The following is a 25,172-nucleotide window of genomic DNA, read 5'->3' as shown; positions in this document are numbered from 1 at the left end:
TAGATGTAGGACGATGCAAAATAGAAGCCACATATGTATAGCAGAGTGGTGTTACTTTACATTTGCGTTGGCGTCACTATGTATCTGTATTGGCTTTGATGCAAATGTAGGGCGATGTAGAGTAGATGTCGATGCTCTGCATTTGTGTCGACACTTCTCAGCATCTGCATCGACATAGCCATTGTCCTTGTCCTCTTCCTCTTCTCCCTTTGTCTCATTTCTTATCATCGCTCTCCCTTCTTTTCCTCCTTTGACAAGAAGTTACAAAACTCTCTCAACTCTACCTCTAAGACTTCACGTAACCCATCTCTAAGGATATCCTCACATCGTTCTCATCAACCATTATATTCACAACTACAACAACCACTCATGGCCTCCAATGGTGCGATCATTCATCACCATCATAATAGTCAACTAAGAAGAAACAAAAATATAATTAAGATGTTAAAATTATTTTTTTTTTACCGATGTGCTGTATCTTTTGTTAGTAAAACAAACGGTCACGTTAGGATAAATAGAGCTAAATATTTTATTTTTATAATTATAAATATTTTGATATAAAATTTTTAAATATAGGGATCGAAATATTAATGAGATCTAATTATAAGAATAATTAGTAATTAATCCTGAGTAAGATGAGTCATTTATTTATTGAGAAGAAACACTCTCATGTATCTTTTATCGTCTTTAATATCTCACTTGCCTTCTATTGTTATCAATACCTCGTCATATTTCCTAATTCCCTAACTACGTTGCTCGCTCCAAAGACTATAATCATCAATGCTTTGAAGTTTAACGATATATATATATATATATATATATATAATCCGATGATATCGATGCGGTGCTATCAAAAGTATGCGGAAAGGTGTAGTGCTATCAGAAGTGTGCCACTAATGGAGTAAAAGCAGCTCAATCTGTTAAAGACGCCATTTTTATCTCCAACCCACCCCTGAGTTGTTCCCCAAAACTCTCACTCTTCGCCCGTTTTCATCTCAAAAGTCCATCTCTTTGTACAAACCCTCGCATTCCGTTTCTGTTTGATCCATTTTACCTATGCTAAGCGATCGCTGCATCACCGAATCATTCGAATCTTGGGATATCTAGGGTTTTTTTTTTGGCTCCGATCGGGAGGCGGGCGGGCATGAATAATCCGATTTTGGGCGGTCCCTTGCTCCCAGGATCTGCTGCCGGGTTCGACTCCTCCGTCAATCAGCTCCACCCCCACTTCCGCTCGATCGCCGCCGCTGCGCCGTCAACCGCCGGCCTGGACCCTGACCACCAGATAGGCTCGCTCTTCGCCCCCTCCTCTGGGACCACCGCCACTAGCGACGACGAGGACCACTTCCCGGCTCCCGCTGGCGACGAGAATGACCATGAGTCCCACTCCTTACCCGCTTCCGAAGCCGGCGGGAGCAAAAATGCCTCGCCTTGGCAGCGTATGAAGTGGACCGACGAGATTGTGCGGCTGCTGATCTCGGTGGTGGCATATGTTGGGGATCATGATGACGGTGCTCTGGAAACCTTTGACGGGTCGTCAGCAGCAAAAAGGAAGCACGGGGCCACGCTCCAGAAGAAGGGCAAGTGGAAGACTGTGTCGAGGTTGATGCTCGAGAAAGGTTGCTATGTCTCGCCCCAGCAGTGCGAAGACAAGTTCAATGATCTCAACAAGAGATACAAGCGTCTGAATGAGATCCTTGGACGAGGGACGACCTGTCAAGTTGTCGAGAACCCCCTCCTTCTGGATTCGATGCACCATATCTCTCCAAAGGCTAAGGACGATGTGAGGAAGATCTTGAGCTCGAAGCACCTTTTTTACCGGGAGATGTGCGCCTATCACAATGGGCAGAAGATGCTGAATTGCCATGATGTCAATTTGCAGGTCTGTCCAGTCCCAAAACTCGCCCCTCCCAGTAGTCTTATGGAGGATGAAGAGGAAGACGAGGATGAGGGTAATGACATTGGGGATCATGATGAGTGGAGCTATGAACTGGGAAAAAAGGGCTTTGAGAGCTTCAGGGTTGAGATAGATGGAGTACTTCGGGACACAACAAAGTCACCATGGGAGCAGTGGGAGTGGTTTAAGAGACGTGCATTGCAGCTCGAAGAAGAGAGGGTGGATGTTGAGGCTGAGGCATTGGAACTGGAGAAGCGACACTTCAAGTGGCAGAGGTTCCGGAGCAAGAAGGATTGGGAGCTTGAGAGGTTGAGGCTGGAGAATGACAGATTGAGATTGGAGAACGAGTGCATGATATTACAGGTGAGGCAGAAGGAACTGGAACTGGATATCAGATGGTCTAGAGACCCACTGGATTCTAGTGGTCGAAGGATGGAGGGGGAGCAGGTAAGAGATCCAATGGAGTTAGTGATGTTATAGTAAGATATTGTCCTCTTTTTTAACTGTTTGTGTTAGTAGAGAGTGTTGTCTTTTTTAGTTTTGCATGTTGCCTTTTGTAGTTAGGAAGGTACTATCTGTAGGTCTTATTTCCTATAACTGCTGAAGTATGCCCGCAAACTGATTCACTTTTACTGGCTGACCATGTACTTCAATTCTTGAGGTGTAGCAAAAATCCTGTAAAAGTGAGGATCACCTGCTATATGAATTATGTACCTTTTGTTGGTTGGAGGCAGGATAATATTTTCGCATGCTAAGCACGGTGTAACCAGCATTTATATGCAAGGGACATGATATGTATAGCTTAATCATCTGTCGGATATAATTATCATATTGTACTTATTTTAAAATGTAGCCTGACTTAAATAAAATTCTGATATAAAATCTGCTCTTTGTTCTACCTGCTTAGATTTTTGCTTTTTGATAAGAACTGATTTGATTAAACAGCTGGTGATTGTTGTTTTAGTTGCTTTGTTCTGAGCCTTGAATTGAATTGCTAAGTACAGACGCATCCAACACAGCACCCATGTTTTTGACCACACCAATAACTAGTATGTTAGTTCCTTTGTCACTGGAATTGGATCATTTTGAATAACAAGTGAGAAAGGAAACAGCTGCTCTCAGTCTTTCTGAGTACATTCAAATATATTTGTTTCATGGATCAGACAAGATGCAGTTTAGTGAAACTTGTGGCAGTGAGTCATTGTAACAGACCTAAAATTGGTAAGTCAATTCTTTCACTCAAAATGCTTCTCTTAATGCAAAGATAATGTGGTGTCACTATATATAACTTTACTAGGTCTGAGTGAAATGAATTGCTGTGATACTCTCTAAGCAGCAGCAGCAACAGGTCTCCTAATATTTAGGTTTCCTGTATACATTCTCTAAACCTTTCAGTTTCCACAAAGTAGCATGTTGCTTTTTCAAATTGGGTTGTTCAAGCTGAGAAAATAATGGAATTCTAGAGCTTGTTTAACGTCAGTGAAAACATTGGTGGCAACTCAGAAGCTAAAGAAGATGGTGTTGGATATGGTGCTTTTTAATTATTCTGAGTTTAGATTTTTTGTAAGACCAAGTAGTTGGTGTTTTGGAAAGCTTGCAAAATTTTAAATTTTCCGGAAATTGCCTATTTTTTGTTATCTACTTATCAATTGAAAGGTGGAAAAGGAACAATTGTCCTTTTCAATGATTGGAGGCTCCAGAATCCCAGCAGTTATACTTTTTGAGAGCAAATAAGAATGACTGTGACCTAGCTGAAGAACCAGTTTGTACTAAATTAACTCTTGAATTAAATGGATTATCTAAATAGCAGAAGTTTATGGTTTGTCATTTAAGTCTAAAATAATGTACAAAGGCACAATTATGCATAACTATTTGGAAATCATATATATGTACACATTACAGGTTGCTTCAATTGTTTGAATCACACAGTTTCTGTTAGACCCTCACACTAATAATTTAGTTGTACTCATGGATGACTGTGACGAGGATCTATAAGCAATACCGTTTGTAGGTTGGCTACAGGATTTGTAGTAACTTAAGTGGAAACAAGGGATTATTTCTTCCTGTAAGCCTTACTAGACATGAACATTTTTTTTTTGGCTGCTTGACCATTCAATTTATGATGTGGCACAAGGTTTGTCAACAGAATTAAACAGTACTTGTGGCATTACTCTTTTCTGGTTGGCTCATGTAGGATTAGCAAGTAGTTTGAAAGATTCATTTACTGTCAGCGTGATTAGGTGATCTTTTTCTCCACATGCTGCATCATTTAGTAGCAAAAGTGACTGCTTCTAGTTCCCCCCCCAAGATCATCAACCCAAATTGCAGCAGAATAATTTTCATATTAGTGGACTCAAATTATATAGATAACTTCCACTCTAGCAACTTGCTGATGATCCACTTGATTTTATTATAGCTCATTCTGTGGATTGGTTCAGTGCTGTGTGATTTATTGATTTACACTCCTTATTTGATTTACACTCAAAGAACCTTCTTGCATTGCATCTTGATATAGAAATTTCACTTGTTAGACATGTTTATTTTGTTTCAGTTACGATGTCAAAGCTTGTCTTCAAACAGAGGCCTTGTTTCTAGAATTTTTCTTTGTTAAAAAATTAACCAAAATTTAGCATTGTTGTTCCTCTTTGTAATCCTAGTTTAGTCATGTTTATCATAATCGAGATTTCTGATTGTATGTAAGTTTCTTATGGGGAAACCAAAGTGTACAAAAGTTGTGTCAAACATTTCTATGCACTGTTTCGCTTAATCGTCAATATATTTATTATGTTCCTGGACTTTTATACATGAACGGTATAGCTCATGATGCTTGGTTAGGTATGAGGCATGGATTAGTGAGATGGGCACTTATTTCTATGGCCATGGGTACTCATGTTAGCATATCAATGACATTGTTCTGTGCACCACGCTGTTGCACACATATTATCTGAGGAAGCTTGCACTTTCCTCTACATGCAAATGCAGTTTGGAAAGAAGCATCAGCAGACTGACACGTTTCTGAGCTTGAAATTTAAATCAATTAGCTTGAGAAACTTGGTACAACAGCAATAGCAAAAGATATGAGGAAGTGGAAGTTGCCAGGATGCCAAAACATTTTGTATCTTCACATTTGTGTGGAATGAGTAGTGATTTGGTTATGAGTGATTGAGATGACAAAAAATTTTGTATCTTCACATTTGTGTCGGAATGAATGGTGATTTGGTTATGAGTGATTGAATTGAATATGTATTATCCTCCAAACCTCTGGCTCAGGTGTTTGGTGTTTGTAAAGATGGTGATTGAATTGTGAGTCATCCTCGTTCTACAATGTTAATCTCTATTCTGAAGGTTCTTTGTGAAGCTCTTGCATTCTCCACAAATCAGGTGAATTTTCTTTTGAATCGGCATGTAATTTAAGGTGTGCTTCTGACAATGAGGTGATTTGGAACAATCTCAGCTGTTTTAATGGCAGTATACAACAACTGTTGCCATTTATTTCTTGCCTGCTACGTATCAATAGATTAAACTGGAGATTACTACAAATTTTCTATGCTTGTATTGCAGAATGGTTTACTGATAGTACTCAGCACCACTTCGAATGTCCCTTATTGGGAGAAGTGCGGGGATCATAATTGTTAGACGTATCATTTCTCATCCTTTTCAGGTTTGGTCTCATGAGTTTTTAATGATTAATTCAATATTATTCTAAGAAAAAACTCATTTGAAAGTGTTTTCTTATTGTAACTTTTATTCCTTATGGCCTGAATTCATATGGATATAGGGATTATGAAATATTTCTATGTCAATTTTTCCATATATGTAGGAAATTATAGAATATCAATGTCAAGATAGAGGATAATGCTAAAAATAAGGTTGTTCTTGAAAATTAGGCAATTTTCCCAACATTGAAGTTGGGTGGACTACTACAGTTCACAAAGATGATGATTGGCTCTGTTCTTCTTTTGTCGGATTGGGATGCATTCGTAGAGATTAACCGAACCCATAAATGAATTGCTGAATAATAAATGGCTACAAACATATTCGTATAAACGATATACGAATAAGAACGGTGCATCTGATCGGATTTTTAGATTTGATCAGATCCTGATTCGAGTCAATTGGTGTGATCAGATCGGTCAATGATTTGATCATATCATTGGTTCGAGCCACCTGATTTGATCAAATCTAATGAAAACATAACCCTTTCCACCCCCCCACCCGCCGCTCGGCGCCGTCTTGGCAGGAAAACCTAATCTTCCCAGCTTTCCTCCTTCCGATCGCGTGCAAGGCGGCCGACGATCGACGACCGGCATTCGTGCGCGAGGTGGCATTATCTCCGACGGTGCCTCCCTTCTCGCGGACGGCGGTACGTCCCTTTCTTTTGACGCCCTCGCTATCTTCCTGTCTCTCCCAACGGTTCTGCCGCCCTCTCTCTGTTCCGGCGGTGGTTCAAGGCCCCGTTCTCTCTTTCTCTCTCTCTGCTGGATCTTTACCTCCCGACGCCCCACCTCCTCCTCCCTTTCTCTCTCTCTCTCCTTATCGCCCTTCCGGCATTCCCCCCACTCCCCGGCGGTACTCGCTCACTCTCTCGCCGTAGCCACCTTCTCGCCCCTTCGCTCTCCCTCTTTTTCCCTCTTGTTCTCCTCCTCCTCCTGGCGATACCCGGCAACCACCTCGTCCCCCTCACCCAATTCCCCTGCTCTCAGTCCTCAACCGGTCTCCTCTGTCTCCCCCAATTCCCCTGCCTTTCCCTATTCTCAGCTGATCTCGTCCTATGCCTTCCTCTGCTTTCAGTCACCCCTCTTGTGTATTTTTTATTTTAATGATTGTATTTATCCTTAATTATATATTTTTTGTAATTTTTATATTGCCTAGTGCCTTGCTTCACTGAAGTCCGCTTAGCGCCTTGGGTGTTTGAGAACTTTGGTGCTTTTAGCTCTTATTGATTTTGACAACACTTTAACTAATGGAACTACTTGTGGACGGCAGTTTATGTTGAGCAATCTATGAATATATGACACGATTAGTTACCTCATAAACACACTATGTTCTAATAACTTGGTGAACTTCCCACATCATTAATTTTCATGCCCAGATTTATAAGCAGTATATGTTCTTTAAAGTTGACCTTTTAATTAATAATTCACCACGGTACTCTTTAGCTTCGCCGTTTTTAATATGTTGGCACATTCTAACAATTGTCTATTTGCAGCTCATTTGACCTCAGAATGAGGCTATCCTTTCAAAGTTCATTCGAGAAACTTGATGTGGTGCTTATAGTATGATTTCCATGCTTTACTTTGTAGTAGAAAGCATGGGCTCATTCTGCAGTAGACAACAACCATTGAATGAGGTTGATTCTGACGAGAACAAACAAGTAATTTCCCATCTACTTCTTATATTCAACAACTTAAGTCTGATGGAAATCTTAACCTCCAATAGCTTGCTGTAATATCATTTTATGTCATGGAGGTTATGTTCTCAATTTGTTTCTTCTCTACTTTGCTTATTTCAGGCTGCAAAAATTGATAGCCGGATTGCTGAAGAAACAAAGGCTGAACAGCATATCCATAAGCTTTTGCTTCTTGGTATGATTAACAATATATATGAATATCTTAATACATAATATAATGCCATTAATTCCCCATTGACAATTGAACTAAGTAAATGGCAACACAAGATCTAAGTGTTGGTTGTGATCTTTTGTCTTTTCAGTTGTGGTTCATGTCCTTATTCTTATTGCATGCATCAGAAATGACAAAAAAATGAGTTCTATCAGCTGGTAGACTTTTACCGATACCAGGCCTTTACTAATTGTAATTATTTCAATTTACCTGTGACACATTATTTGTGTACTAATATGGTCCCAGGTAATAGTTGAGAAATAAGATTTCATAATGCGGAAAAATATGATAGTCTCTAGCAAATTACCTGAAACATACTGTGTTTTTTAATAGAAAACAGAAGAAAACACCTGATTTGCATTAATCGTTTTTTGGGCTAATCTTGACCATTTGCAACAACCATTTAGGGTCAGCTACATGAATTTTCATGTCATTGATGTTTTGCAATCTCAATGACCAAGTCTCCATCAAACCTTGATTGTCTCACATATCGGGAATTTGATTAAATATTGATTGATATATGAAAAAGATTCTAGTATAATATATAGGAAATTTGTGATTTTAGTTTTGGATTTCTCAACTTATTTATCGGGGTACTTCTTGTCATAAGAAGTAATAGATTGTAACTTGGGATCATACTTTCATATGGTGGTCACTATGGCTCAGTATTAATGGTCTTGAGTTACATCTGGAGGGATGCGATTGGAACTGAACTACTTTGCAATTGTCTTCCCTATATTAATCATCTCTTTAGTGTTAGCGTCGAAGACAAATGTGGATAGATCTATACAATTCTAGACTAGAGATCAAGTTTAAATCTGCATGGTTCTCAGTTAAATCCCGGAGGTATATTGGTTGAAACCATATGGATCTTTACTGGGTTTACGTAAATATATATCAATATGAGGATATCCGACTTAGAATCAGATAAATCCATGCTAGATGCACATAGATCCGACTTCATCTTGTCAAGAAATTAGATGAGGAAAAATTTGTAAATCAACAACTAATGCTAAAAATGAAATCATGAGCTTAAGATGAAAATAATTACAAGAAGAGAGCTCCGATCAATAAAAAGGAGAAAGAAAGGAGAAGTAGGGAGGAGGAAGGAAGAAAAAGGGAGACGAAGGGAGGAGGAAGGAAGAAAAAGGGAGAAGGAAGAACGAATAAGGAAAAAGGAGGAAGGAGAAGGAGAAGGTGGTGGAGGAAGAGGAGTAGAAGAAGAAGAGGTGAAGAGAAATACTAGAGATGAGGTGAGCGACAATGTGGAGAGGAAGTAAGCACAACGACAACCGCACTATAGTGCAAAGAGGGGGCTCGTGATTCCTCACGAGCCCTAAAAGCATCCGACTTGGTTCCTTGTTAAAGAGAAAAAAATCGAGTCCTGAAGTCTGGTTTGGTTGGAGTCTTTCTAAAAGAAGAAAAAAAAGAATCCACACCTACATCTTAAGAAAAGAAAAAAATGGGATCAATCAGTTAGAAAGAGGGTGGTCTACATCTATAAATCATTACAAATGAAACCAGGCCAAATTGAATTTGTTGGCTTCCACCACCATTAATTGCTGATGGTACAGCCACTACCAGCGCCAACGCCTGATCCACGGCATTTGTACCCCTCCTTGTGGGTTGTAGCCTTGTCAATGCCTCCCTCTTATCCATTGCTTTGCACAATTTTGTTTGTTCTGCTCATCAATGTAATGTGGGAATCCTTGCTTCTCCATGGCTCCCCTCCCATATAATATTGACCCCTAACATCCCAAGACATGATATGCCTCAATATTGTGACAGTTCAGTTGACAACAAACTGTGGTACCAATTATCAAATCAAAATTTTAATTCTTGTCTTGTATTATTCGATAGTACAACTTTACCTTATAATAGGATTTTAATGACTTCTTAAAATGGCCATTAAAAATACACTGAAAACTCAATTAAAATCACTAAAAGAATAGAAAAATATATCAGGCTAGGCAGCTTGTATTACCTTTCCTAATTCTCATAGGAAAGGCATAGGGATGATGGTTATGTAAGACTTTCTTTCCTAGCTGAGGAGCAGTTAGCCTAAATGTCTCTTTTACTCCTTTATTTTTCCTAGTGTTGAGATATTGACTCCCTTTTAAGGCTGGATCAGTTGAGCAGCTTTTGGTTCCTTTCTGCTAAATTGCATAGGATTACTCTTCAAGCTGGACTGCTGTTAGAATAAGACAATTGAGCTTCCACAAACTGAAATATGTTAAACTAATGTAAATTTTGAGCTATAAAATATTGCAGTAGTTTGCCATGTTTGGCAGCAGGCTGCCCCAAGTGGGTTGACCATTATTTAGACTCTTTTGATGGTTGGAAGGGCAGTTTTATGACTGATTAGGCCCTTGTTATGCCCTGGGCTGGCTTTATGAAGGTAAATTAAACTTTTGTGTATAGTCTGTTTCATTAGGGATCATAGATGTTCAGAAGATATATGTTAAGAGGATCAGGCTTCGATAACATGTCATCCATATCCTATAAACCTAATGAGTTATCAATGTGACATTATTTTGATATGTGGTACATTGATCTATCTAGACCGTTGAGATATAAAGCTTGTACTTCTAAGGTCAAATTTCTTTTGTGATTAAAGATCATAATTTTCTTTGAATAATTACAGTGTCAAATGAGATTGGTAGATGTAAAGTATCTAAAGATTCCCAATATGGGATCAGGTGGTATGCTCCTTTAATCGGACATAAATATTAGGTTATAGATTCTTCAGCCTATTCATATTGAGAAATTTATGCTTAATACAACATGGTCATTTACAAGGTAACTGACACATTACTATGATACCTATACCTGTTGCCTATTTGTAGAATTTCATTCTGATTAAAGTTCATCAGAGCTGATGAAAGAGTGTCTTGATGGACTGAATGTTGGAATCTCGTACTTTATGCATTCAGCTCTTGAAGCACAATTTAGACAACCTGTTACCTTCTTGTTTTATGCATTGTGCTAATAAAAATAATTGATAACCTGCGTTGGATTTGTGTTGCCAGTGATAGATACCATGTTAATCAACTATGCTGTTCAAAATTGGCACAGTTATATGGGATAAGATTATATATTTCTGTCTTTTTTCAATGTTCCAATATATTTAATGCTTTGGGTTGCATCTCCTATTTGACAAATCTAAAGTCCTTTTTCTTAAGTTGAATCATCGTAATCTTCCTTCTAATCACTTCATGTAAAGCACCAGGAGACACAGGATCTTTGCCTATCCCTTCTTTGGAGATTTTCCTAGCTTTTCTTAGTTCTTAGGTTACCTTGGCACCCAGGTTTGTGAGGTTGCAATATCTTCATGCTCTGTCATAGAATTAAGGATTGAGATCAATCCTGCTCGATCTCCTTGAATCAAAAGATCCGGATTTTTTGTCTGCCATACTGGTTGGATCAGCGAACTGAAACCAATTTCTGACTGACTCTAGCCAACCCTCGGTAATCCGTTGATAAATTGGGGATCATGAAGGTTGGTTGATTGTGCAGACTGCAGACTTTTGTGATACTTAAATTTTTACCGTGTTCTTAACTGGTTAGCTTATTCTAGCTGTTAAATTGGGATTTTTTTTTTAATTCAATGACTTCAAGTTCATTTCCATTTCCTACAGCTTTTTGCCATTTGAAAGCAGCAGCTGTTGGTATATAATTGGATCAGAGAAGTTAAATGAAACCAACTTAAGTTTTATCATCTTTTATTTTTTTTCTCTGCCCAAAATAACATTTCCTTTTTTCTCTGCACATTAACTTTTACCTCTTAACACTATGTTATATTCTTTTCATCTTGTTTTTAATTTTGTTTCTCTTTTTGAACTAAAGGTGCTGGAGAGTCAGGAAAGTCTACAATTTTTAAGCAGGTCGGATTACAAATTTCTTCTTTCTTTTCGCTGAGTTGCAGTGAGACATATGTTTCTTGGGCTTGATTGTTATACAGATAAGGCTTCTCTTCCAAACTGGGTTTGATGAGGCGGAGCTAAGAAGTTATACATCAGTTATCCATGCTAACGTGTATCAGACAATTAAAGTACGCACTACTATAAAGGGTGTGTTTGTTTTTTTCTCTTATGTGAAGAGTGAAGAGTTTGGCCTTATATAAGTTTTGGACTCAAAATTTCTGTTGCATGATTATATGTATTATTCCATGCTCTAAATTGGTTGGCTCTAAACAGATATTGTACGACGGAGCAAAAGAATTGGCAGAAAATGAACCAAATTCTTTGAAGTATGTTGTACGCGCTGATAATAAGGTTTGCTTATGCCTTCTTTTGCTACTGTCTTTAACATTGAATTTATAGAAATAGGAATGTATTCTGCATAATTAATTATTTCAGTTTTTGCTACTTGTGAAGCCTTGTGTAAGGAGCTTATACTTGGAAACACATTCTTATAGTTTATTTTGGATCTTTAACTTGTAATCTAACTTTACTTTTTATGATGTATAACATAGACTAAGTAGTTGTTGTTAGTCAATCAGGACATTTCATAGAAGTGTTGATTCTATATAATTTTAACAATATGCTAACTTTTCTGTGCCGTGAATTCAGATTTTAAAGATTTATTGTAATAAGCTCTGGGATATCACAGACTAACTAGGCAAAAGTTTGCCCGCGAAAAATTTTCTGCTGAACTTTTTCAGTTTGAGACAAGTCCTATTTACTTTATGCAGTTGAATAAGTTTCTTATTATTCATTTTAATGGATATGCTTACTTACATGTATATCCGTATAGTTGGGACTTGAGGCTTTATTGTTATTCGTTGTCATTTTTGTGCCTTCTTTGAGCTAATAAAATGAAAATTCTATATGAAATAGGCACATGGCCTTTACTTTTGTGTATGTTTTGTTGATTTTCCCACAAAGATGCCAAATATAGCTTCCATAGTTATATTTTTCTCTTTGCTGTGCTCTGAACATGGACAACACATCTAGTTAATTAATTTCTTGATTATCAAGCTTATACACTGATAGTAGCATTTATACGTGATAATGTGCTCCTTTTGATGTCAGGAGATTGGTGAAAAATTGTCAGAAATTGGAAGCAGGATGGACTCTCCTTGCCTTACTAAAGAAATTGCAAAAGAGATTGTGACTTTATGGAATGACACTGCTATTCAGGTTGATATTTTTATGACTAATGAATTTCTAAGATTCTCATTTATCGTGGTCCTTTGGTGCATCTTTGATGGTTGAAATCACTTGCAGGAAACTTATTCTCATGGGAACATATTACAAGTCCCAGATTGTGCTCAGTATTTTATGGAGAATCTAGAACGATTTTCTGAAGTAAATTATATTCCAACAAAGGTAATATTTTGAACCATTTCTTTCTTTTACCCACTCCATTGTGCTTCATGGAAACGAGACTCTTTCTATGCTACAATTAACATTGCTGAAACTGTTCAAGCATTTTTTTAAATATAAGGTCAATCTTCTAGTACAGACACATTATAACTCTAAATTGACAATATTTTATTTTTCGTTTTTTCCTTTGCCTACTATCCAATTTGACTACTGGGAGTGAGGTGAAAGCAAGTTTTGTATTTTGAAGTAATGGGTAAAGAGCAATTTAAAGTTGTTTGATTCTTTACTCTCGTAATTCAAGTTTGGTGATCTGAAGGGAATTAACCTAGAAACTAGTTTTAATTTTTTGTGATGTTCTAAGTTGTACAAAAGTTAATTCATTTCTGTATTGAACCTATGTGGCAAGTACTGGCAGAACTTCAGGATTATCAGGAACAATGGAAAAATGATGTCTATTCCACATATTGTAGTTACTTATGGGAAATTATAACACGTAGTGTTGAATAAGGACTTGGAGATGGTTGCAACTCACTTCGATTATGTTTTATGATGAGAAAATCATATTTGAGATCATCATTTATGAGTTCATTTTTTTGGATTTCTGTTTGTTAGACCTTGATTTAGCTTTCATCCTTGATAACCAACTAATTTTGTCTTTTCTTAGTGTTCTTGAAGAGTAAGTTTGCTTTTAGATGTATCTGTGCCACAAAAGTTTCAATGAACTTTTGAACTGTATACTCTATATTTGCCCGAACTATTCGGTTCTCTTACGATATCAGCTCTTAATACTGCAGGAAGATGTTCTTCATGCCAGAGTACGAACTACTGGTGTTGTAGAGATCCAATTCAGGTCACCTTTATCTAACTGCTTTCTTTGAGATTCATCTTTATTAGTTGATTATCTTTGTCACTGTTCTTTTAGTCTGGTCAGACTTGGTGATGTTAATGCGTGAGGAGGATATTGAACTTTACTTTGATAAATGTCTTATTCAATCTTGGTCTGGTATTTGTGCCCAAAGTGTTGCACACATTTTTCTTTCAATATCAAAAATGAAAACCCAACTTGAATCCACAATTGGTTTGCTATTTGTGTGCGCATTTGTCTATTTCCATATCTTTCTTGTATAATCTGTATTGTGAAATAAGTCAACCTTATTGTTTAAATCAACTTGTAAAACCAAGTTAAGTTGGCATTTGGATGAGTTTAGGGTGAGTCAAGTTATGAGTCAGTTTGTGCCTTTAAATAATAGGGTCTTGTTGTTCAATCCATTGAAAAACCTTATTCTCAGATTTGGAATTGTGATTATGTAATTTAGATGGCTATGAAATGACATCTAACATGAACTCGTTATTGGAGCAATAAATTAACTTTTTATCCATTTATACCAGGCTTTTTTAATTGAAAAGTGTCCAAAGTTAAGTGACAACATTTTGGCTACTGAATTGTTATTCTGTATGTCATTGTAGCACAAACTAGAAATAATATTCTTTTATAAAGTGCAGAAAATTGAACCAGTAGCATGTGCGTTTAGTTGGTTTGAGGACTGAAGTATGTTTTGTTGTTTCCAATACTAGATAGGGGAAGGATCATGGTAGGGCAGTTCTATATTAAAGCATAGCACAGATAGCCACAGATCATCTTCCCTTGGTCTCTTTTACTTTTCTGACTGAAGGATTCTATTCTTCTGTCATATCAATCCAATTGCTTATTGTTGCTATGGTCATTCAAGGCAACTCGTTTTTATATGGTCAAACCTGATTAAAAGGACACACACTAGAAAAATTTTATGCTTGTTTTCTATAATGTTAAATATTGTGCAAGTGACATCTTACTCCTGTCTTTTATTCTGCAGTCCCGTAGGTGAGAGCAGAAAAAGTGGTGAAGTTTACAGGCTTTATGATGTAGGAGGCCAGAGAAATGAGAGAAGAAAATGGATCCATCTATTTGAAGGTGTCACTTCTGTGATTTTCTGTGCTGCAATTAGCGAGTAAGGTTACGATTTTCTGGTGTACTCCAAATTCTTCAAAAATGTGTTTTTTTATTTTCCTTAAAGATATATGGTTCCTGCTCACTGTAAAACCCTTTATCTTAATTGTGGGGCACCACTTTTTACTTAACATCCATGTTATCTAGGATTTATGTTGCAACATGAAATCATGTCCTCTAATATGACTTATCATAAAAGAACTCTGATATGACTGATGCAGGATAGAAGGTGGGAGAAGAATTCTGTTGGAGATTAGGCTGTTGGTAATCTCATTTTGAAGTTTACAGTTCAGATCTGTATATTAGCAAATCTCAGTTGATTTAAGAAAATGTCCAAAAAACAATTTATGTGGATTTGAAAATTGATGTTATAATATTTAGCATGTGGGTAGTGCAACACATGGAAACAAGTCTAAATGGCCTGCTGGAATTTATGCAGCACATTATGTTGGTGCTTGGATAGAAATTAAAGTTGAAACATATATAAACTAAGCAGCAGTAGGTTACTGCAATTTTCTGCTGCAAATACTGTAACAATTGAGTGAAGAAACAAGGACAACAAAGAGGAGCATGAAGCAGTTAATGAGGTTTGCATGGAAGGGATTTGCAAGAATGACAAAACTAAATGCTAAGAAGGTAAATCATTAAGATAAGCATGAGGTTTGGATGGTTCTATCTTTGTTCCTAGGTATAACTCATACCGTATGAAGCTTGGACACTTAAATGCTTGCCATGTCCATATCATGTTTGTGTTGGACTTTGACACCGATGCATTCATGAATGCCAATATGATGCCTTTGTACTACTTGATCATGACTTTTGATACCCAACTGATGCAAGTATGACTATGATACCAAATTGATGTAAGCACAACATTATAAAGAGAGAAAATATGAGGAAGGTAGAAGATCATAGTGAAGTTGGGAGTTAGAAGCTGAACAAATATCTTAAGTGGAGGATAATCATGACTATTAAATCATCAAGTGATTGAAGGGTGATATTGATAGAAGATCACGTTACGAACGATGGATGCTAGAAGCCAGATGAAATTCTTAAGCAAGGAAAAGGATAATCAAGGTTCACTATATTATATGTTTATTAGACTCCTTTTATAGATTTTAGAGATACCTATTTACAGAAGGTATATGGTATGGAAAAATGCATAATTTCTTTTGTGATCTTAATCTGTTCCTTATTTATCTCACTGTTGAAAATTTCTTTTTCTTTTGTTATATCAAGGCTGATACAGTAGAGATCTGTACAGCAGCTGGCTATTTGTCTAGAATTTTTTCACTTTGATCTCACTTTGAATTTCTTAGCAATCTAGAGTCTGCTATCTTTTTATTTGCTGATTTTTTTCCCTGCACATCTGATTCAAATGACTGTAAATGGGCATCTGATAGCAAGACAAGATTGTCATCTGATATTTTATTTTAGAATATAATTGTTCCAAATTCTTCTTCCAAGTTCAAACTTCAGATGGTATATGGCAATCCCAATAAAAATCTTTATCAGATGAAAACTCTAGAAGGCAATACACCTACTAGAAACCTACTAGTCTTGGATACAACACAACAAGCATAATGTCTCAACTATTTGGGGTCAGCTACATGCAACTCTTCCCACCATTGAGCTTTGTTTAAGATTTCAAGTTCTGACAATTTCATATTGACTGTTAGTTGCCTAGCACAACATTTCATCTTTTTCATCCTGGCTCAGATCCAGCAGTCACTGTTACTTAAACTTCTAGTACCCAACTCAAATAAGGCATTCAAACTAATAACTACATTTGACTCAAAGACTCAAGATAAACATACATTTAAACTCAAGACTGACTTGAAATGGCACCTGAGCTAAACAAAAGTTGACCCAAATTAAACCTAAATTTATAGAGATTTGAACCAAGTTCAACCGGTCCAATTCATGGTTTCTGGAAGCCTGACGAAAATTAGAAAAATCACTATGAGAATAACAGAAAATAGTAAAATTAAGGCTTTTGCACGCTAATTGATCATCTTTATGATCAGTCTAGAGACTCTAGACTTAATCTCAAAATCTTTGATGAACTTCCCAACGTGTCAGGTGCTTCAGTGTATTTAGATTTCATTTATATTAATGTATGTTTGTAGGACAACTTTATCATCTTTATAATGCTTCAAGATATGTCAAAAAAGTAGCATTATGTGTGTAATTTGGACTGTTGACTTTAACATTCTGTATACAAATGTTTGCTAATTATATGGATGATTATTATCTATCTTATACATTTCATATATGATTGTTGTAGAACATCTGTTGTATAACACCCAAGTCTTTATGGTCTTATATTCCCATTGTAACATCAAGCTTTTTTTTATGGAATAACATCAACAAACCAAACCTCCATGCATTCTTTCTATTACATTAAAATATTTTTGTCTCCATGTACTTAAAGGACCCATAGCAGCAGAAAATCTCAATATTAATAGAATTGGAATCCTTATTGCCACTAGCAATGGAAATGTCCACCAATGCAAGCTCAGAGCCAACCTTATCCTTCTGGTCTAGTTCAGTTGATATTTCTTGTGTTGTTATTACTTCAGCAAAAATGGCCAAAACTGCTCACATACATTCAAACTAAAAAAAGTTTTGTTATTGCATCGTGCTGTGAACTCTCATTATTTGTTTCTCCATGTTCTTTTCATGAAAATGTCTATGCTGGAATTCCTGTGCACAGTTATAATTGCCACTCTTCTGCTTTGAATAATTTACACTATGACTTGCTGCCTTTCATGAGTTTGGCATGTCATCATTGTTAGATCTTGCCATCTTGGTACTTGTTAACTTTGCACACCTTTGAGTGCTTTGGTTGTCATGTTTTTTGTTTAAATGCAGAAACGCAAACCAAGTGCATATGAAAATTAATAATCTCTTGCAGGTACGATCAAATGCTTTTTGAGGATGACACAAAAAATCGGATGATGGAGACCAAAGAACTATTTGAGTGGGTCCTAAAACAATCCTGCTTTGAGGTCTACATGAAGCTTTTTGATAATCTTGTTTTTGAATGTTGTAGAGTTGACTTGGATTGTTTTCTTTCTAAATAACTATCTACCTTGAGCAGAAGTCATCATTTATGCTGTTTCTGAATAAGTTTGATATCTTTGAAAAGAAGGTTCATAGAGTAAGAATTTCCTTCTTCTGACAGATCAATTAGGTATTGTTACTTGGTTATCTTCTGATATGCTTACTTTTGCAGGTCCCCTTGAATGTATGTGAGTGGTTTAAGGATTATCAGCCCATGGGATCTGGGAAGCAAGAGGTGGAACATGCATATGAGTAAGCGAATTCTGCCACTAGCACTGTTACTCTACTAGCTGATACCATATCAAAAGTTAAATCATGCTTGCGAGTGATTGTTTTAAACAATGTCAAGTGATGCGTTATTGCAGAATCTTTTTGATACTATTAATATATACAATTTTTAATTTGTATTTTGAGGCTTATCATTTTCAAAATTCAAACTACATATTTATTAGGAATTTATGTTGGTTCTTAACTGTGCCAAGACTCATGAGCATGGATCTTGATTGTATGGATTATAGGACTAGGTTGTCAGCTAGAAGTTATGTGATTCATAGGGTTATCATTGCTTCACAAATCTGTGTAACACTTTATCACACACCTGCACAAAAGAAGTAATCCAAATTGAATGCATACAAGGGCATGGTGCCTTGGCTATTCACACTTGCACACAAGTTGTTGGACATAGGGGAGACACAGAGATTTTGTTGTGATTAATGAAAGCAGTTTTACAAGGATCTCAATAGCAGGGAAAGGACAATTGTCTATCAAAAACTTTTCACAAGAGCAAAAATACTTGGCTTAACACTCAATTCCTACCTCCTAGTTATGATATTGGAGGGTTTCCCCCTTTTGTCACCTAGAAGTTTCACCCTTATATGGTTGGTGTTTTAATTTGATAATTACATTCATGTCCATGTCAGTTTTCAGTCCATGGCAAGGAAAAAAATTGCCGTCATAGCTTAATAAAACATCCTGTTGCAACACCATATAATCTAATGTCCACATGGCTTGATTCACAATGACGTTATGTGGCCTCACTTTCTATCAATTGCACGATTCATCTTCTTATAAAGCCTCCACATACATCAAACTGTTATGATCCTTCATTTACTTTTGATTCAGCCTAGACTGCAGTTTAGACTGCTCCTCTTGATCTTATAATGGTTGCAGCAAACACATTGCTTCGATGTGAGGTCTTTGCGATGACTCATCATCATTGCTTGACTCCAAGTCGTTTTCACCTTTAGTAGAGTTGGTCTTTTGAAAAAATGCCATCATAACAGTGTTTGCTTCTTAGGGCAATTCCCCTTCAACCTTCGCCAATAGGAAGTTGTCCTCGGACTTCCCTCTGAGTCTGCACAAGTGTTGATTATAGAGTGGCCATGTGGCAATGTCCTCATACTAAATTTCCACCACAATTTGACATCTCCAAAGAGGTACATGGTTGTTGTTAACACCTTAGTCTTTGAGTTGGCTTCGTTTCTTGAAAATACAGCTCCATGCCAAACAAAAAGTTCTCTAGCTTCTTTTCATTCCAACCTCTTCATTAGCCCTATGACTCATATGCCTTGATGAGTTGAAGATGGCCATGGGTGGTGACTTTATCGTGTGGAGCTTTCTTGTAAACAAGGACAGCCTCAGTGTCAACTTTGTTATCTACTCCTATGAAGTGCTACTTGTATCTGATGCAAAACAGGCCATTGTTCTTGAATTATTTTAAACCAATGTAGGTTTCAAGGATTTTAATTTCGAATAATACTGCCTGTACCGGGTGGTACGTATTGGTCCGCTAGCAGATTGGTACGCGGACCGATCGCTACCGGGTGGTACCGTCGATTGGGACTGTTTTCGCCCCGTTACCATCCTAAATCGGGCGTCACTGCCCGCTACCGAGTGGCATTAGTCGAGAGAGAAGAAAGAAGAGGGAGAAGAAGAAAAGAACCTGGAGATTCGGTGCCGCTCTCCCTTGTCTGAGGAGATGAGGCTTCGGCGTCGCCTCGTTGCCCTTTTTTGTGCGGGGAGAACGAAACGGTTTTTTCTCCCCACCTCCCTACGCGGGCGGAAAAGAGGTGACATCGCCTCATTTTTCTGCTCGCGTGGGGAGAAGAAATCGGGGTTTCTTCTCCACATGCACCAAAAAGGGCGACGAGGCAATCGCCCCTCTTTTTTTTTACTCTTATATATATATATATATATACCAAGCGGTATACTGAAATGTACCGCTCGATATACAATACCGTACCGTATCGAGAGAATCTCGAAACTTTGGTATGGGACAAAATTTCAATCCTTGATAGGTATAAAAGATAGTCTAAAACAGGATTAGGCTCACAACATGGAGTAGAGAAACACTTTTAAGAAAATTATTAGAAACCGTAGATATGACAATTAGAAGAAAAATTAACATACAGGAGACTAAGTTGTAGGAAAGGCCTATAGAAGTTGATATTACTAGATATAAAATTTGGTATACCATGACATTTAAATATAGAAATGGTATATGCATTATTGAAGATTAGAATCTCATGGGCAATGTTGTTGAGTTGAAGAAAATTAAGGGTAAAATTATAGGATTAAAAGTTTTATAAGGAGGTTTTGAATGTTATAAATGTTTATGCTTCTTAAATTGGACCAGAAAATTAAATCAAAAGAGAATTCTAAGAAAATTTAGATGAAACTATTCACCTCTTACTAAAAAAACGTACCATTGAAAGATTTGAATGGTCATTAGAGGAGTTTGAATGGTGAACTTCAGGAGAACATAAGGGCTTGGATATGGAAGAGGAATGAGTAGGGTGATAATATTTCAGATTTTTTTATATATTATGACCAGGGTTCTCAATTTTGATGTGTACTATCCGATACGGGTGGTACATACCAGTCCGAGAGGATATTGGTATGCGAACCGCCCTCTACCGGACGGTACCAGTGTTTTGATTGGTACCGAGGCATACCAATCGATACCGAGATGTACGGATCGGTACCACCCTAGATTTTGACCGTTACTGAGGCGTATCGGTCAGTACGTCCTGGCGTGGTAGGTGGAGGTATTTTGAAGGTTTTAGGGTGTACTGTCGGTATGCCCTGGCATACTGACCATACATACTAGTACGTACCATACCGAGCAAAGCTTGGTATGTCGATACAGACCGGTATTCAGAACCCTGATTGTGACCTCATAATTATTTATATTCTTGTCAGGAAAATAGATGAAGCATTTCTAATTATGTTAGATACAATTTTCTCAATAAAAATGGTAGGTAGAGACATGTGAAGGAATTTTAAAGTTGTATTTGGTGAAAGTGGAATGAATCAACAAACATTTATGGTCTTTAGGTATATCTTTAAAAGAACTAGAGTGAGAAAAAAAATAGTAGCTTTATTAGAAATAGACAGTGGAGTCACGGACAATAATGTAAAGCTTTCTGAAAATATTATGGAGAAGAATGAGTTGTGGAACTTAGAAGGGGATAACATTGGTACCATGTGGAGTTTGAGGGCTACAATGATTAGGAGTGTTGATAGAAAATGTGTATAGCTGTGATAAAAATGTTATGGTGGATGTATGGAGTTACTAAGAAAAATAGAACATGAATGTCTCTACTTGTGAACAATTAGGTACAGCCTTGATTGATATTGTCCGTAAATGAAATGAGTTGAGAGATTTTGCTTTTCACGGAACTCCATGACGGGAAGTTTCATGTAGCTGATCCCAAAAAATTGAAACATCACGGCTTGTTGTTATTGTTGTTGTTATATGTTGGTTTTTCTCACGACTCATGAGTACTCACCATATTTTGCACCATATACAAGAGAGAAGAAATTGTGTTACAGCCAAATGATGTAAAAGGTGTTTCTTAGATTCTGTTAACATTGTGTCGGTCGAGATTTGTAAAAGGATTATAAGATTCTTTTTCATTTGTTGAAAAGCTTGAAAACATGTAGGTTCTTCTCATGTGTAGTTGCAATATTTTGCACCATATAAAATTCTTATACAAGAGAGAGAAGAAACTGAGTTACAGCTAATGATGTAAAGGGTGTTTCTTAGGTGCTATTAACATTGTCTAGGTTGGGATTTGTAAATCAAAAAGGTGTGTACCAACTGAGAACTGATTAAGGATTATAATATTATTTTTTTAGAATCTAACATATTCTGGTGGTGTCAAGCCTATTCTCTTGTTTAAGATTTAGCCATAAAAGGATTCTTAGTTGTTGAGTTCAATACATTTTACCTTTAACTTCGGCTTCAAAAATGTCTTGCTTCTGTTTTACTCATTGGAACGTCGGAAACTGAGGTGATCTATTGAATTTGAGCCGACTAGTTCACTTCACAATGGTATCAGGCTGTTTATCAAGAAGCAGAATAACACAATCTGTGTTGTCTATTATTATGTTAAGGACTGTGTCATTCAAGTTTGAGTCTTTGTGATGTTATATAATCCTGATCTGATTATATATCCAGATTATGAAGTCTTTTGGGTTGTTCAATTTTACTAGGATAAGCATATCCAAGCCCCAAATTCCCCTGGTTGATGCATATGCCCATGTTGAAATTCATGGCAGAATGCACCTGATGGTAATTAGGTGACCATTGAACATGAAGGTTTGGGGGAAGAGGATGATAAGAGAACAGCAGAAGCCTGCTTCTGCTGCTGCTGTGGAGTCAGATACCACTTCTTCCCAACTCCATTGAGTCAACCTCTCCTAGGACAGGACTCGGGAAAGCCCGAGAGCCCCTATCTGCATTTTCTCACATGAACAGTGTTATGTGAATATCAAGATCTCTAATTTAGTAAGGAAACAAGATCAAGATATGGGGACATGTAGGAGAAGACAGATATGGGGACATGTAGGAGAAGACTATCTAAAAACAAATGAAATTTACAGTACAGAATTATCAGATTGTGATTTGTTAAAGCAAAGTTTATAAGAAGCCTTAGAATAATAGAAAGATTCCTTTCTTATAATTGAACAATATGATATATATCAAACTCGTGGATGTGTCACAACGGTCTCTAGGTGTGGTTTAATACTGTCATATTAATTTGTACAGAAAAAAGATTATATTGCTTTTTCTATACAATGTGATAAAATAACTTTGAAAACATTGAAATTATTTTAGCTAGATATTCACAACTACAATGGAGTATTTATTAGTTGGACCAATGCTTTGTTCATAAAATTTTGCTCTGTATAATAACAATCTTGACAGTGCAAACACTTGAATGCAATGTTCATGGGCACCATAATATGATGCTGTTAAGTGTAGAGTATTCTGATGTGTCCAAGTTATCAGTCTTAATATTGCAAAAAACGCCAATCAAAATAAAGTTCTTGGATACACAAGCTGGGCTGCTACTACTAGCTATTATTACCCATGCCACTTAATATTTAATTGGATTGGTAAGAAATATTCTCTGAATCGATAAATTTCAATAAGAACATGACAGAAGTGTATATTTACTTTTTTTTCAGATTAATAAAACTAACCCTGGAGGTCAGATATTGTCATAGAAATTAGAAAAAGTCGTCATTTAAGTAACAGATTTATCCAATAATAGAATTCATGGTTAAACAAATAATTTGTTATTCAGTCAATTAATTTTGCTATGAAGTTTGGAGAAGCATGCAGCTAGTAGAAACTCATGAATAATTAAAGATTTTTGAAGAGGGTATATGCTTTTACGAGGACTTGAAGTGGGGCATATGTGGAGAGTTGGATTATGAAAAGAAAGCACCAAGTATGAGAATGTGGACACAATAATTGATTAAAAAATTAAAATAAAAAAGGAAAAATAAAAGCTTTAGAGGTGGGGCATAAATTACTTTGGCCATTGTGTAGGAAACAAAGTGCAATTAGCTTATGGCATTCATATATGCAACTTCTGTTATTATAGTTCTATTTCTTGTTAAGCATACTAATCTTGTTTTGTATCTGTTATTATTGAAAGATTTGTGAAGAAGAAATTTGAGGAACTATACTTTCAAAACAGCAAACCAGACTGTGTTGACCGGGCCTTCAAGATTTACAGGACAACTGCCTTGGATCAGAAACTTGTAAAGAAAACTTTCAAGCTTGTTGATGAGACCTTGAGGAGGAGGAATCTCATCGAGGCTGGTTTGTTGTGAAGAGAGAATCTTTGTAGTCCCACTTGTGTTGGATCTCATCTTATATTGGATGAGCTCCAAGTAAATCTTCGAACATTTTATGATTTTTTGTAGTCCACTTTAGGTCGAAGTGGGTCAAAGAAAGAAACATTTTGTTCCCATCTGCTTGTGTTGGGTTGATGATCCTTGACAGGTTCAAGGTCTGGTAGGGCCCACAAGTTTCTTTTATCGTAGTAAAGGTCGAAGTAAATGAGGGTCGGTTGTGGATCCTTTGCTGTTGTAATCTCGCTGAATATTTTTGTATGCTTTGATGTCACCAAAAGTATGCATTTTTACGATTAATCTTTCATAAGGTTGGATAACTGAAGTGTTGATTTGCTAAGTGGATGGAAGTCCTTTAGGATCACAAAGTCCTTGGACTCGATTATTTTGCTGTAAGAAGTCTGCATGTGTATGGTACCGTTTGCATACCTATTCTACAAATTGATTGGGAAATATGCTTCCTAAGTCACATGGTGTGTAGTAGTAATTTGATTAGTAATGGCAAGGCATTGCGATAACTTGGAGTAATGGCAAGGCATGGCAAGCATCCAATTGAAGACTATGAACTTGAGAGGATAAGAGATGTTTTTATAGTGTTGGTCAAACTTGTGCTCAAATAGTGGTTGGAAAGCATATTTGGTGGACTAACCCCTGCCTTCAAAGTGTTTTGGTAGGGTTCACAATACTGAAGGATACAATAGAGGTTCCCTTTGAGCTTGATCGACTGTGAATGGTCTTTTGCCCATTAGGGTATAGATTTTCTCAAATCCTTTCCGTTGGCCCGAGGCTAACGAAGGATTCTGAGAGTGGATTATTTCATGAAATGGGTGGAAGCTGAGTCGTTAGTGTCAATCATCGAAAAGTACCCCAAGCATCGGACATTGGTCTACCATGCCCATGGCATCAGTTGTAAAGTGTATCTTTAAGATACTAGTATTACGAATTGAAAAAAAAGACTTCATTACTTTAAAAGGAATTACATCAACTCGGTCGAACATCTACATCCAAAATGAGACCCTAAACTCTCAAAATAAAAAACTAGTAGGGTGGACATGCCCGATGCAAGGAGTGAGTTGGGTAGACTGACTCGACAACTCAAAAAGGCCAGCATAAAGGAAAATGAC

At 36.9% G+C, this 25,172-nt stretch overlaps 2 protein-coding genes across 4 annotated transcripts; both read left to right on the top strand.

Moving 5' to 3' along the window:
• Window positions 1-864: 864 nt before the first annotated feature.
• On the top strand, window positions 865-2,795 carry LOC103999204 (uncharacterized). Its single transcript, XM_009420878.3, has one exon. The coding sequence runs from the start codon at window positions 1,145-1,147 to the stop codon at window positions 2,375-2,377; it is 1,233 nt and encodes a 410-aa protein (XP_009419153.2). The 5' UTR covers window positions 865-1,144; the 3' UTR covers window positions 2,378-2,795.
• Window positions 2,796-6,083: 3,288 nt separating this feature from the next.
• Window positions 6,084-24,348, top strand: LOC135650154 (guanine nucleotide-binding protein alpha-2 subunit-like). 3 transcript variants are annotated; one of them, XM_065169339.1, is made up of 14 exons: window positions 6,084-6,260; window positions 7,107-7,271; window positions 7,410-7,482; window positions 11,365-11,402; window positions 11,480-11,569; window positions 11,715-11,792; window positions 12,555-12,659; window positions 12,747-12,848; window positions 13,640-13,695; window positions 14,699-14,833; window positions 17,750-17,843; window positions 17,936-17,995; window positions 18,071-18,150; window positions 23,850-24,348. In XM_065169339.1, the coding sequence occupies exons 2-14, from the start codon at window positions 7,176-7,178 to the stop codon at window positions 24,025-24,027; spliced, it is 1,185 nt and encodes a 394-aa protein (XP_065025411.1). In that variant the 5' UTR covers window positions 6,084-6,260; window positions 7,107-7,175; the 3' UTR covers window positions 24,028-24,348. The 3 variants fall into 3 exon arrangements, with proteins under 3 accessions (XP_065025411.1, XP_065025410.1, XP_065025412.1); XM_065169338.1 differs by having other exon boundaries at window positions 6,085-6,260; window positions 12,552-12,659; XM_065169340.1 differs by lacking the exon at window positions 6,084-6,260 and having other exon boundaries at window positions 7,186-7,271; window positions 12,552-12,659.
• The last annotated feature ends 824 nt before the right edge of the window (window positions 24,349-25,172 follow it).

This window comes from Musa acuminata, chromosome BXJ3-9 (genome assembly GCF_036884655.1).
Source record: "Musa acuminata AAA Group cultivar baxijiao chromosome BXJ3-9, Cavendish_Baxijiao_AAA, whole genome shotgun sequence".
Classification (NCBI taxonomy): Eukaryota; Viridiplantae; Streptophyta; class Magnoliopsida; order Zingiberales; family Musaceae; genus Musa; species Musa acuminata.
Note: the sequence above shows the minus strand (reverse complement) of the source record. Positions and strands in the feature narration are given on the sequence as shown.